Consider the following 14,298-nt stretch of genomic DNA (forward strand, 5'->3'; position numbering starts at 1 on the left):
CCTCCCCGCTCCCCCCAGGCTCAGCTCTATTTTTGTACTCCAGACTCCCCAAACCACTCACCCTACCATGCAAGCTCACATGGAGAGTGGCAGGGGGGTTGAAGCCAGTACACAGTGGTATCTCTCTGCCTCTCTTCCTCATTGCATCTTTCCTGTGCTCTGATGTGGGCTCTCCACGGGCTGCAGTTCCTTCAGGAATATTCTTGTGCTCCACTGTGGCATCCTCCACAGGCTGCAGGGGAAATCTGCTTCAGTGTGGGCTTTTCCACAGGCTGCAGGGGATATCTACTGTTCCGTCTTCCTCCTCCACTTTTCTCTTACTATGGTGTTCTCTTTCTTAAATATGTTTTCTCAGAAGTGTCCCCAGCATGGCTGAAGAACTCAGCTGTTCTCTGCAGTGTGTCTGTTGGATCTGGCTGTGTCCCATACAGAGCAGCCTCTGGCCTCTTCCCACAGCAGCCCCCTGTCTGCCAACCACTTGCCACACAAACCTTGAACACAGAGTTAGTAAGATATTAAGAACACAGTTTATTTTCTGGATCACAAGATTCTGTCTCCTGCTATTACTGTCACACACCATGTAGTCATTTCAAAAGCTTTTACAGAAATTTAAAAGGTGTCTATAGTAAGGAAGTACTTTGTAAGTTGCTACTTGTCCAAAATGATAAGCCTAGAGCGTACAAAAGATGGTAAGAAACTTCTGTAATGAAATAAAAGGGGTGTGTGATAAGGAGTACCGAGTGTTGCAAATTTGCTTATGGGTAGCCTAACAGCAGTGCTCATATTTGTGGAGCACATCTTCTACCTGTCATCAGCTAGAGAAGTAGGTTGAAATGACATTTACCAACAAGTGGGAGATCTTAATGCAAATACAAAAGTAAAGAAAAATTAAAAGAAATATTCACAGAATTAGTTAGTGCTGTTTGAAGAATAGAGGAAGAGAAAACAATGTGGTGTCATTTACTTGTTAACATAAGCTAATCTGACTCATGAGAGTGTGCACACTCTAGAGTATGTAATTTTGGGGGGATTACATAAGCTTGGTGTTGTTCATAAATTTATAAATAGCAAATGTTTCTGAAAAGTGTCTATGAAAGATAATACTGATGAAAACATTGTTAACCTTACCACAAAGTCAGGGGTTTTTTGCCTGCAGTTTAGAGTAACAAATCATTTTTGTCAATAATTTGTGGAACTTTTTCTCTAACTAGCTGTGTACCTGACAGGAAAACACCTGTTGAACAAAAATGTTTCAGTTGTTTTTTTCTGACACAGGAAAAGAGACAAATTGTGGCTGGAACAATGCCCACACATCACAGTATTTAAACAGGTAGATGAGCCTCATACAGAGGTGAAAGTTCAAGTTCAGGTTACCAACCACCAAAACCTTTTCTTCTTGAATATCTGTTCACCATTTTCCATTTACTTGTGGCTTGTGGTACTTGCATCAGGAAAGACCGGTAAGATAGGTAACAGAACTTGTTTAGCAGTGTCAGTCTTTAATGAAATGGAGTTGAGGCAAATGGAAACCAAATGCTGTCTGACTGCTCTGCTCCTCCTCCTTACTACCGACTTGTTTTTTCATCTTTTACAGGATGTGGTAAAGTACACATTATTTTACCTGGGACTGGTAAATACAGTCTTTTCTATTCAGCTGTGCTCTGGTCAGTGTGGTCTGACTGTTGGTCTGTACTCTGTTGCTTTCATGTGGTTGCTTTTCTTACCAGAATAGCAGCTTGGCTGTGTTGCCAGCCTGTGAATGCCAGAAGCCAAGTGTGATTACTAGAATCTGTAGCTCAGGCCAGCTGCATTTGCCTCCTTTGTGTCTTTTAGTTCATTTTAGCTGGCCTCATAGTGATTTTTGACACTCATTTTAGAAATAGATCCTGATATTGTCCAGCTGCGTACATGAGCAATCTGTCAATAGCGGAAGCAAGAATAACATTTTTGTGTATAGTTCATTTTAAAGATGGGTGCTTAATAAGCTAATACCTAACCTCGCCTTGCATGTCTTAAGAAAAGAAGGAAATGTTGTTGCTATTTCTTGCAACTTACAAGTCATCAGCTAGTGAAGAATGGTTTGTACATAGCTCATCCTTGCTCTTTGAGATGCTTAGCTTCTTTGGTCTCTGTTATTCCTGGAGACTTGTACTTTTAAATTATCTTCTCCGTCTCTGGACTTTCCTGGTTCTAGTTGTACTGTGTAACAATAAATTTCATGAGTTATACTTCAGGTTTTTTTGCTTGGGGATAGCAGTAGATAATAGCTGTTGCTTTCTGATAATGTACCTTTGCATCCTGTAAATGGTTAGGTTCATCTGTAGTACTTCTGAGATTGTTTTCTAATGTCACATCAGGAATTCAAAAAGGTCCATCCTTCCCAGTTCAAGGCAGGAGGAGGTAGTTTTGTGAAGATCATCAGAATATCTTCACTGAATTGATGTATTAAATAATGTGTTTCAATATTTCTGCTTTTCTTGGAGTTTGTTCGTTATTTATGTGGAAAGAAATAACAGAGCCTCTCTTACATATTAGGAGAAAAAGTATACGTTAAATATGCTCAGTTAGACAAAGATAGTAGCCTCACTTTTGGAACTTAAAAATGGTATTTTCCATCAACAGTAATGCCCAATGTAAAAATCAGTGTTTCAAATGTTTACATGTTACCTAAACTACTATCTTTAAACCTTGGAGCAGTAGAAACACCCCTTCCAAGATTCTCAGGCATCTGGACCTTGGGACCTGACATTTTTGCTAGAGAACCTGAGAGGAATTTGTCTTTTGGAAGATAATGAATTCAAGGAAACTTGTGGACTTCTTGCTCAGATCTAGATACTGGCCAGAGATCTGCTTTTCTCTTATCTTTGTTTCTCCCTATAGTTCAAGATATTACACCAATATGCACCTACTTATACAGAGATTTCTGATTTTAAATTACAGACAGAAAACTCAGCTCTTTTCCCTCTCTAAGGATTTCTGCATCGAGGATGGGGAACAGTCTAATTGTAATGAGTCAAAGACCCTCATTTTCCTAGTGGATAAGCTTTCTTTTTTTCTTCTTTTGTTTTTTATATTCTTAAGAGTAGAGGTATTACATGAACAGTTACTGACTAAAGAATTAAAAATAACTAAACCCTCCATTTGGATTCCAGCAAATGTAAGAAAAAAAAAATTTGTCCCAGTTACAGGTGTTACTGAAATGTGTTTTCTCAATCCTAGGGAAAAACTGAAAACCTTGACACAAATATCTAATATTATATATGAAATAAAGTCTGTGCTCTGTTCTTGATTTCGTTTTGAGAATAACTTGCTCCTGCAAGACCTTATTTCATTATTCTTTTTTTCTCTGACATCCAGTATTCTCTAGTATCCAAGACTACAGTATGTGTAGTCCTCCCTTTCTTCTCACCCCTTGGAAAAAAGCTGACTTGATTCAGGACTCTGGGAAAAGGTTGAGAGTTTCATTTAATCACTGAAGAAATTACATTAATGTAATACATTGCTGAAGAACTCTTCGACATTAAATGATTAAACTCCTATGTTTTTGAATGACACAGCAAGAGTTGGAAGATGGAAAGACCTTCCCAGGTTTTGCTGGGAAAGGGATTTTTCTTCATCAAAGCACTACCATACTGGTATCCGTCCATGTATGTGATTCATTTGCTTTGTGTCAGAGGGAAAGAATGATGACAATAGTTTCATAGGCTGTGTTATCACTATAAAGGAATCTAGTTCTATCTATTTGCAGTAGCTCAGTTCTGAGTGGTACTCAGTGATAGGGGACTTGACAAGTCCACCCCAGTGAGCGACATAGATTAAACTTAAAGCACCATCTAAACTGTGCGCAAGATGTTCATGTTGCATCTGCGTAGCAGAGTAGATAAAGTACTCCTGTTACAACTTGGTGTTGCTCTCTGAAGCCTGTTCCTGGAGAAAGGGTGAGATTGCCTACAACATGGTACCTTTTATGGTGTGAAGAAATTACTATGAAATTGAATTCTAATATCTATCCCATTTACGAATTTGCATTTTTAGAATTGTTTTTCCAAAAGGATTGTTGGTTTTCTCATCTCTGTAGGCATTATGATTCACAGTTTGTTTCTCAAATATGTTTGAATCTAGGTGCTTCAGAAGTTACTTGAAAATATCTATTATCTTTTTGAGATGGTGGTGTCATGTCTTTTCCTTTCGAATGATTTTGCTTTACTGTTACCATTCAAGGAAGGAAATCCCTTATGACTGCCTACGCTTTTCTGCATCCTGTAGTGACACCCTTGATGTGTTTGTGTGTATTCTTCTGCTAATACAGCCCATATTTAATTAATCCTGACACCTAACAAAACTACTCTTAAAGTACTTCTAATGGATGGCAAATGTATAAAAACCCTTTGTCTTCCATCTTATGCATCTTTTTATTAATCCTCAGCCAGAATTTTCATAAAATCTTGGGCTTTTGCCCTGCTTTTAAATTCTGCTGCATTCTCCATTTTAACACCCTCCCCCCACTCCCCACCCAGTTGTATTTTACAATGGTCTGGGAGAAATGGATCATAGTTCAGCAATTAAAATAACAGTTTTAGGGACAGCTTCAACAATACTAGTTGTTCATTTACATATAGGATTGCATTCCATGTAGTTGTTCCCCATGGCTCTGCTTAGTTTCTTATAATGGAATCAGCTTGTTCTATGGCAAAAATGTCACAGTAAAATATATCTGGATGTAGACCAGCATTGAACTGTTTTCTGAAGTCATATTTATCTAGATTTAGTTTTTGTTTTCTAAATACTAAAGGAGATGATGTCTATTCAAAATGTTTCCAGTATTAAGTTCAGCTTGTGAGGGTTCTGTAGTCAGCTCTTAAATTAAGAATTACAGGATAGGTGCTAAATGGCTTTGAGTGTCATTTATGAAAAGTTAGTAAAACTGTATCACAACTGTAGGACATACTCTCCTTCATTATTAGAAATAATAGAGTAGTCAGAATGGATTCACTTAAGGTAAATCATGCTTGGGGGGCGGGATCACTATTCTATAATATATAAAAATATTGCATTGATATTATTTTTGAAGTATTGATTCATTGTGACCTGCAGATAAATCAGGCACTGCAGACCTCATTTGTCTAGAGAGTGTAGGCCAGAGAAACTGTTGGGTCAGCAGCCTCGTCCTGGCTGCTAACCTATAGTCACCACTAGCTCACCACATTTAATGTACACATTATGTTCATTTGTTAATAGAGACATCCTGTGTGCCATTTGTGTTCAGAATGCTTGTGATGAACATGCACAGTTGGTCCATGATGAGGCCACAGAACAAACCATTTTAGTGGCCTGTCCCATCAGTCACCCAGTGTTGTATCTGGAAATTCTGAGGAGAGCAGTCATATGCAGAATCTGCTGTTGAGCACCATTTCCAATGATTCTACAGATATGTAGATGTATAGATAAAAAATAACATCTGCTGGTCACTGTAAGTGGGCATTGTAGCAGTTGGTGCTGTTCTAGTGATAGAAATTTGCTTCTCTGTATCTCTGAAAAGAAACAGGAATTTAAGAGTAACATATTTAAAGCATAAAACTCATTAACCTTTTCCCAAGCCAAGTTTTTAATTTATGTAAATCGGTGGGCTGTGTGGCCTGAAATCCTCAGTGGGTAAATCTGTTTTCTCCTTGTGGCTCTATTGGAAAGAATCCACTAGAATTTGTGATGGTTTAGTGCAAACCGTGGTTGCTATTACTGTCTGTCCTCAAACTCAATACCATGACATTTGGTGCACTTTGATGCTTTTACTTAAATGATGGAAATAAATGATGGTTCTTAATACTAGCAGGGTACGACTTGTAGTAATGAGGGTATAAGTAAAAATAGCAATAAAACCAAAAATTGTGGTAAATAAGTCACTACTATCAAGGATCAAAGTAAGTAGCTGTGTAAACCCATGTAACTTGACAGACATAGTAGTCTTAGATCAGCAGTAACTTGTTTGCTTTCTTGGCAAAATCAAAAATGAAAAGCAGCTCAGTGTATATGTTCTATAAGATTTCCCTGGAATTAAGTGGTAATTTGACTCTTTGCTCAATTTTAAACTATAGTGTGTTTTCATAGTTTTTTTGCACATAAAGGGGAGCGCAGGGGAAGGGGACAGAAGGAAATTTTCTTTGTATGTGTTCTTTTTTTTTTATTATTCAACAGTGAAATGACATTTCCAGTTCAGCAGGAAGTGTTAAATAGCTGCTTAACTTGAAAGGAACCTGAATTTAAGTATAGTAAATTTAGACCGTCTCGCTGTTCTTTTTATTCTGGTGCTTTGCAATTTTGTGTTCTAAGGGGACATAGATTAACTATAACTCAGAATACTTGGGCTACCATTAAAGTAAAGATGTTTTTAAAGTATCAAAAAGAGCAGGAGTTTATAGCTGTTAGTGCAAAAAGAAGTGTAAGTGCAGAACTGATTCTGACTGACAAGCCATAGGTAGAAAACACCTGAATTTATAAAATTCATGGGGGGGGGGATAGACCTCTATATTTGCCAGGAATCCATAGTCTGTAGCTCCAATATCAGATTTAGCTTGGGGTGGGTTGATTTGTTCAATTGTTTTCTAAAAGCTTCAGTAGGCATTCAGACAAATTATATATATGAATGAGTTTGAATTTCTCCCTGAGTCTGATCCTGGAATACATTAAAAAACTCACCGCTACCAACAACCCACTCCCCTTCCAACTCAGAAACAAAAATACAAAAACCCACTAAACTCAAACCCTTCCCAAAAACAAAAAAATAAACCAAACTTGAATAGAGAAACTGTAGAACTTTAAACAACTATTAATTTTCTGTTAATTATATTTGGATGGGGGAAGCCTTTATTTCAAAATCAATCTTGAATATAACCAGGGTAAACACTCAGATTTGGTAGTGACTTGGTACAGAAAATAGGTGGTTTGGTACCACTGCACAAATCAGTCCTCTTGCAGTTCACATGCTACTATTCAGTTTGAAAGAGTGGACTTCGGCAGTCTTTTCATTGGTCTTGTAGACCAATGAAGTTGTGCTGCCTCTTTTTAACATTCATCTCCTGGTTCATGGAAGCACAGCCTGTTTTGCTGTCCTCGTGAAGGGAGTTCATCCAGACAATGTGAAATGATGTGTGCTGCCTATCATTGTGGTGATGGGTTAATCAGCAACATGTGCTTACAGTATTTTTCTGTGAAAGTTTTTCACTGGCCGGTGAAAAGTCACGAGTGATCTTTGGGACTGAAAAGGTGGTGAGCAGGATCTCATGTTTGTTTCAGCAGTGAATGCATGCTCTGTTGTACTGTGCAAAGAGAACAGAGAACATGCATTGCAGTTGAGACTAGCCCTCCCCTCACCGCTCCAATAAAAAAAGATGTGGCAGGTTTGGGAGATCCCAGTCTGCATCACTGTACTGCCTTGTCTGAACGAGGAGCTCAGGCTGTGTGGTGTGGCACAAAGGTTTTCATGGTGTGTTCTTTCATTCTGCTGTTCCTGCAGATTCATGGAAGCTAATACTGAGAAGTAAATGTGGTATTAGAAGTTTAGAGATCTGCATATACAATAGAGACCTCTCAGGGATCCACAGATTTTTGAAGTTGAAAATCACCAATTTTTTTCCACATCTCAACTTATGCCTTAAGTAACTAGAATATTAAATGGCCTCGTAGGTGCTCTGGAGCTTCTTTTTAATTACTAAGAGGTTGTGTGCTCATCCTAGTGAGGAATGGGAAGAACTTTGATACTGAAAAATTTTCACAAAGGCTGAGAAACCGTTACCCATCCAACACTGACTCAGTATGTGTGAATTCTGCTATTACACTGATGTAATCTTGTGTATGCCATGTAACCACATCTGTTCTTTATTGTTTTTGTCAATTAATCAAATGTGAGAACTGCTCTACATTGATACCTTTTGTTTGAAATATGCTGCATTTGTTTCATGAATTTATCCTGTCTGCAGAACCTGAAACCAACATGAAAAATTCAAATTTGGTGACTTCTTAAAAGAAGAAGATGTAGTCATTAGAAAATAAATGTTTACCCTTTTATTTTCAGGTCAGAAGACTTGTCTCCACTTACATGGTATCTTTCCTTACCTCTATGTTCCATATGATGGTTTTGGACAGCATCCAGAACACCATCTTCGTCAAGTGGCATTCAGCATTGACAGAGCACTTAATGTGGCTTTAGGCAATCCATCTTCTACTGTTCAGCATGTTTTCAAAGTATCATTAGTATCTGGAATGTAAGTATGACCTGTTGGGATTTTTGGTTATTTGTTTTGAAATGTTTTGCAGTTGTACTACATTGAAGCACTTACTTTGCACTTCGGTGAGTACAGTGCTACTCCTTTTGCTTTCCCCTCATGTATGTCTTCATACAGGCCTGTACAACTTTAAATAACTTTTCTCACTTGCTTTGACTTGGTCAACAGGTTTTCCCAAAGAAACCTGCTTTACACAACCTTTTTTACCTAAATTTGTGTTCTAGTGTCTATAATTTTTCCAGATCTGTTCTCTTTAGCTCTGCTATGGCACTAGTACTTTCCAGCCACCATTTTCTACCTTTCTAGATTATTCTGGGTTCCCCAAGACCAGGCATTCCTTGCAAGAGATTGACTCTAGGTCTCCTTTTTTTATTTATCTAAAATGGCCCCCACAGTTCAGGTCATGTGTATCTATCTGATTCTTCCAGCAGTACAAGTCATGAAGTGGAGGTTCTTAAACATTAATTTCTTTATCTACCAGGCTGACTGTTGTTTTTTATGTGATGTAGTTCTACTACTGCTGGAACTGCATGTTATTATTGAACGTTAACATTTTAAGGATTCTCTTAGTTAATTTTTATGTATCTTGCATAATCAAGGGCTGAAAAAAATATATCAAATCATAGCAAATAATAGGAAACTGTCCTGGAGGAACACAAGTAGTCTATACATGCATGCAATTTTTCATCTTCAAAGCAATGTAAATGCTAATCTTCAGTACTGTGCAGCATTATCTTTTTCTTTTCATGCACTTCTGAAATATACTCTTTCTAATTGTTAAGAGTAAGAAGATAATATTTCTGGTCCTAGCCAGTGTTAGTGGCTTCCAGATATTGCTAGTAAACTGGCTGCAATAACGGGTTTTTATTTTCAATCAGAACTTTCTTATATTTTTACAGTAACAGGTAAGGTAACCCCCCCCCCCAAATTCCTTAATTTTGTTCTTTTTGTGGGAACTATATAAATTGTAGTATAGCTGTTCATTTCAACAGTGAACGCTGGGCAAAGTAAACTGTTGAAGACAATCTTTACTTGAATCAGTGAGAAAATAACAAGTGGAAATTAGGAGAACCTGCCTCTTTTTCACCTTCCTTGTCTTAGAGCTTCAAGAGAGCCTTTACTGAAAGTCAGATGCTCATTGCCTCAATGCAGCCTAGGAAAGAGTGTTCCAGGTATTTTACTTGCTTGTGTAAGAGCCTAACTGAAAGATATCTTCATCTTTACCTGGGTAGATAGACATGTAGTCACACAGATCTGTTCTCACCTGAGACAGATTCTACTCAGAGATACAGTATCTCTGTGGTAAGAAGCCTGTCCTGGAGACTGTCTTGTCCCTGCTCTTCTGCATTAGCAGAAAGATTGTTTTGTGTTGAAAGTGTTTGTTAAACCTCTGTAAGTTTAATATAAAATTTCTGTTGCAATAGTTTCCAAACATAGTGGAGGACCAAGAATAAAAAAAGGCAAAATATTCTGTCCTTGTCTGTTGTGAAGTTAAATAAGGTGTTCATAGCTAACCTTGAAAGTGTTGAAGATTTTGTCCTCTTTGCTGCTATATCAGTGTGAGGATGAGCCATTATAGCTTAATGTATATAACCTGTCATTAGGTTTATACTGTATAAGAGAGAGAGTGAATCATTATAGAAGGTACGATCTCCTTTTCAGTTTAGTATCTTTAAATTTGTTGTTTCAATGTAGCTCAGTTTTAATGTCAGAAACAAAATTTTTTTTACAGTTCAGTCTAGCTTTTGGACGTACTAAATGCATGCATGCATGTTTAACCATATTAAAGGTAGCAGTAGTTGTGAGGTTCTGCTGTGTTAGCATTTTATTTAAGAACTGAAATCCCTCTTACTACTGAACTTCATTTTTTTGATTAAGATATTTTATTTTGTTCTGTAGAGGTAACATGTAAATTTATACTTTCCTGAATTTCTGTTGACTTTGGTCATGATTACTGCAAGCTGTAGACTTCTTGCATTCACCCAACACGTTCAATTATGTCCTGTTTCCTTAGCACACTGGTTTACAAGCATGTTAGATTAGATTAGAATTCTAGATGCTGAAAAGTCAGTAATTCAGTCAAGTTATACCAGAATTAATGTTGCCTGTTCAACCTCAGCTTAGTCTTGACGTATTCATTGTCCTGTATATTCTTTAATTGCATGCTCAGATCCTATTTTCTTCAGGATTCATGCCTCATTTAATGCACGAGGTGATTAGTAATCACTGATAATGGGCAGCTATTCACTCTTTAAACCATTTACGTTGTTCAGTTATTTATGTTATACAGCTGGTATTTACTCATTTACACCTGATCTGTAGGATTAATGTCCTTAAGGACTTCGTTGCAACATTTGTCAGAAAGTATGAAGGCTGTTTTTGAAGCAGTCCATCTAATTAAAAGTACTATTATAATGATGTGCCATCAATGTGTTTTCGTGTGGGGAAAGTTAGAAACTATGTTAAGCCATAAGTGCCTTCTAATTTATTTTTATATATATTTTTATATGTATAGCCCCTATTCTTTTTATCCTTATACAGAATCATAATGTTCCCCTTTGGCCTGACACGTGGAAATTTTCATTCTCCTGGCTATGCAGTTTATCTTCTAATTTTTGCCCTCTGGAATTGAATACTCTTTATAGTAAAATGTGTTTGAATAAATGCCACGGCATAACTGGCTGGCTTCTTGCTTTTATTTCTTTCTCTCCAGGCCTTTTTACGGTTACCATGAAAAGGAGAGACAGTTTATGAAGATTTATCTTTACAATCCTGCAATGGTAAAAAGGTAAAGATGTGGAGATACAAAGTTGTGTCTGATTTCCTTATATCTTGAATTAAAAAGTCAGTTTTGAAACAAGATTCACCAGTAGCTTAACAAAATAAAAGTTACAGAGTTATTGTCCCAAGATTTTCAAAACACTTTAGAAATTGCTAATTTTAAACACATCGGTAACCTTTTTAAAGCAGTAGCATGTTAGGAAAGCAAGAGCAAAACATACTTGCCTTTAGTTGTCTTGTGTTAACTGTAATTCTTGAACACTTGGACAAATTTGCAAATTAGCTTTTGTTATTAGACAGTTTCTCTGTTTCTCAATAGTGTTCTGTTACATGAAAGCACTGTTGATCTCAATCTTAATGTCAGAGTAGTTACAGTAAATTCAGGAACATGACATGGCAGCTTTGAAATTTGTAGCTTCTCATATTTGAATTGATCCTATCCAAATAAGCACTGACAATTCACTGAAATTGTTCCTTTTTTTTTCTGTAGAAAACTTTATTTTTAATCCCAGTTTGTTGCATTTAGAAATGCTTAGTGCTTTTCTTTGATTTGTAGATATATACTATTAATTTGAGATAAATTTACTGCACTAATTCATAATTATCCAAATACTTGCAGTTATTTTTTAATGTGTAGCTGTTTAAAACAGAGGATTTGTCATGCTTCTAGGGAGTAGTTGAAATACTACTTCTGAGCATACAGTATTTAGCTTTAAAACTGAGGAGGACATCATATACATGTTGATGTTTCTCTAGGAGAACTAGAGAGACTTTCAAAGTTATTACTGATGTGTAGGCACACAACTGCAACAGTTACTTTGTAGAAAAGATTTCCATGGCCTACAGTGGCTTTGGATCAGTTGAAGGAATAGTGTAGGATGTTTTTTTTTTGGAAAGTTTCATACTTTTTAGGCTGAAGGATTCAAGGCTCCTTTGTAACTAACACCCAAATATTGTATCTGTATTAGCAGAGACCATTTCTGAGTGTCTTTTAGTGTGAAAACACAGTTCTTAAGTTACAAATACAACTAAGGCAAAATTTTAAAAGTCTTTTATATTTTGATAAAATCAACTGTCATTATTGTTGTTCTGGAATAATTTTTTGTTTATGTCCACATTTGTCTTTAATTTTAGAGTTTGTGAGCTTCTGCAAGGTGGAGCCATAATGAACAAATCTTACCAGCCTCATGAAGCCCATATTCCCTACCTCCTTCAACTCTTTATAGACTACAACTTATATGGAATGAATTTAATAAACCTCGCTGCTGTCAAATTCAGAAAGGCAAGGAGAAAAAGTAAGGTGTTTATTTCTTAAGACCAAATTGTTTTGAAGGCTGAAAGCTACCATTTTGAACAAAATGTCACTAGTTATCAGACTTTTGCTATAGTTTGGCTGAATGTGTATAGTGTTGTTTCCCTAAAGTTTGTTTTCTGTGTCAAAACAAGGTCCCTGTGTATCTCTTTTCCTTTTTGTCCCTGTGTATGGGATTGAGGAAGGGCCTGCTTCCTGAAAGAAGAAACTTATGTTCGGTCACCAGTGCAGTTGTGACCATTTTCATAAGATGACCACACCTCTTTTCAAGTTAGATTAAAAATTGTCATTGTTTAGTTGAAGAATTGACATGGAAGATAGCAAACTAATACTGTTGCTTAATTTTTTTATGTTTGTTTCTGATCCTTATTTCAGTCCAAATTAATTTTTTTTGCTGCAGTAGTATCTGTGTAAAATTATGGCTAATTATTATGCTCTGATGACAAGCAATGTTTGTAATCAAAGTGCTTGTGTTTGTGCCAAGGCCATTTGCTCTAAGGTGAAATTTGAAGTATTAACATCTGAGCAAAGGAAGTATTTTGAAAAGTTAGTTTGTCATTTTGAATGTACACACTGACATAAAAATTAAGTTTGGTAAGAATGTCCCTAATGTTATCTAAATGCTTCATTATAAAGGAGAGATAACAGCAGGAAAACCATGATGTCTTTGGTGCTTAACATTTAATAAAATAAGAATTGTTTAGATCATAATTGTTCTTACAGCTAAAGCAGAAGTTGGAAAGAATGGTAAAGTATCTTCCTGTAAAAACGCTATGTAATAATCATGCTGACTTAAAGTTTGTTTCATTATTGCAACAGTAGACTAATGCATGGAGTTTTATAATTCATTCTCATTTAAAGGAAAATACCCTTTTCATGCACAACAATAGGCCACACTTTTTGCTGGTGTCAGAACTATAGGAAGACAAAAGCTCAGCCATGGACAAGAACATCTTTAGCATTTTCAGTCCTGAGGAAGTATAGTTAGGTACCTTTTGTCTTCTAAGTGTCCAAAGCAGCCTTCTGGAAACATTCACTGTGATTATACCAAATAGTTGTTTCCATTCTTTTTCTATAGCTCTTTTTCCTCTCTTTCAGATGATAGATTAAAGACATAACCTATTTATGTTCTCCTTCATCATTTATTTAAGCATGAGAAACCTAAATCTTGAATGGGAACAAGAGGATGAAAGAGAACCATGGGCTGAGACCAGTGGACTCTGACTATTCTTATAGGAAAGAACCCAGTAGGTTCCCAAATGGGAAGATAATGACAGACAACCTTGTCTGGCTTGATCAGATGATGACTACAGTGCTCCTAGCAAGATTCATACTGCTCTACATGGCTTCACATCACACATCCATAAGTAGCCAGCCTCAGTCTGCTGGACAGGCACAGGATCACTGTCTGCTGCTCCTGGCACAACAGCTGAGCAACAAATGGTTTGTCCCTGGTACAGCCTTACAGAGGCACTGCTGTCAAGAGGCCTGTCCTTGTACAGCAACCCTTTCTAAGCAGACCTGTTGAATGGGTGTAGAAGGCACAGCCTCTGCTTACAATTGACACGCTTACCTGCCTGTTCCACAGCGTCTTTGTCTTGGGAGTATGCATTCATTTCAGTCAAGTATAGTTGTGTCGTGCAGACCAGGCCAAACGTGGTCTTTTAGACAGCAGTAAAAGCCTTTGCCTAAATATGTGCAGCAAACACTTATTTTACTTCCCTTGCAGATCGTGATCTAAAATTTGGTCTGGCAAGTAGTGGAAAATTCTGTAATAGATCTGTTTGTAAATGTAAGTAAGCAGCCTCAGGAGCCTATTTCCAGTGGTATTTTTGTCACTGAGATAAGTAGACTGTTTTGAAGGCTGAGAGAGGCCAACAGGCAAATTTGTTAGTAGCAGGACTATTCTGCCTTCCTCAGCCTGTA

The 14,298-nt window shown here is 37.0% G+C and overlaps 1 protein-coding gene across 2 annotated transcripts in view; it reads left to right on the forward strand.

The window, feature by feature from the left end:
- The window catches only part of REV3L (REV3 like, DNA directed polymerase zeta catalytic subunit), a 120,313-nt gene that overhangs the window by 36,803 nt on the left and 69,212 nt on the right, over positions 1–14,298 (forward strand). For both annotated transcript variants that reach the window (XM_050315855.1, XM_050315856.1), the window contains exons 2-4: positions 8,069–8,258; positions 10,993–11,067; positions 12,195–12,355. In XM_050315855.1, the coding sequence (XP_050171812.1) occupies positions 8,069–8,258; positions 10,993–11,067; positions 12,195–12,355 (426 nt within the window). The remainder of the gene's footprint in view (positions 1–8,068; positions 8,259–10,992; positions 11,068–12,194; positions 12,356–14,298) is intronic.

Source organism: Myiozetetes cayanensis, unplaced genomic scaffold, assembly GCF_022539395.1.
Source record: "Myiozetetes cayanensis isolate MyiCay16 unplaced genomic scaffold, myiCay2020 scf2-11, whole genome shotgun sequence".
In the NCBI taxonomy this organism is placed as follows: Eukaryota; Metazoa; Chordata; class Aves; order Passeriformes; family Tyrannidae; genus Myiozetetes; species Myiozetetes cayanensis.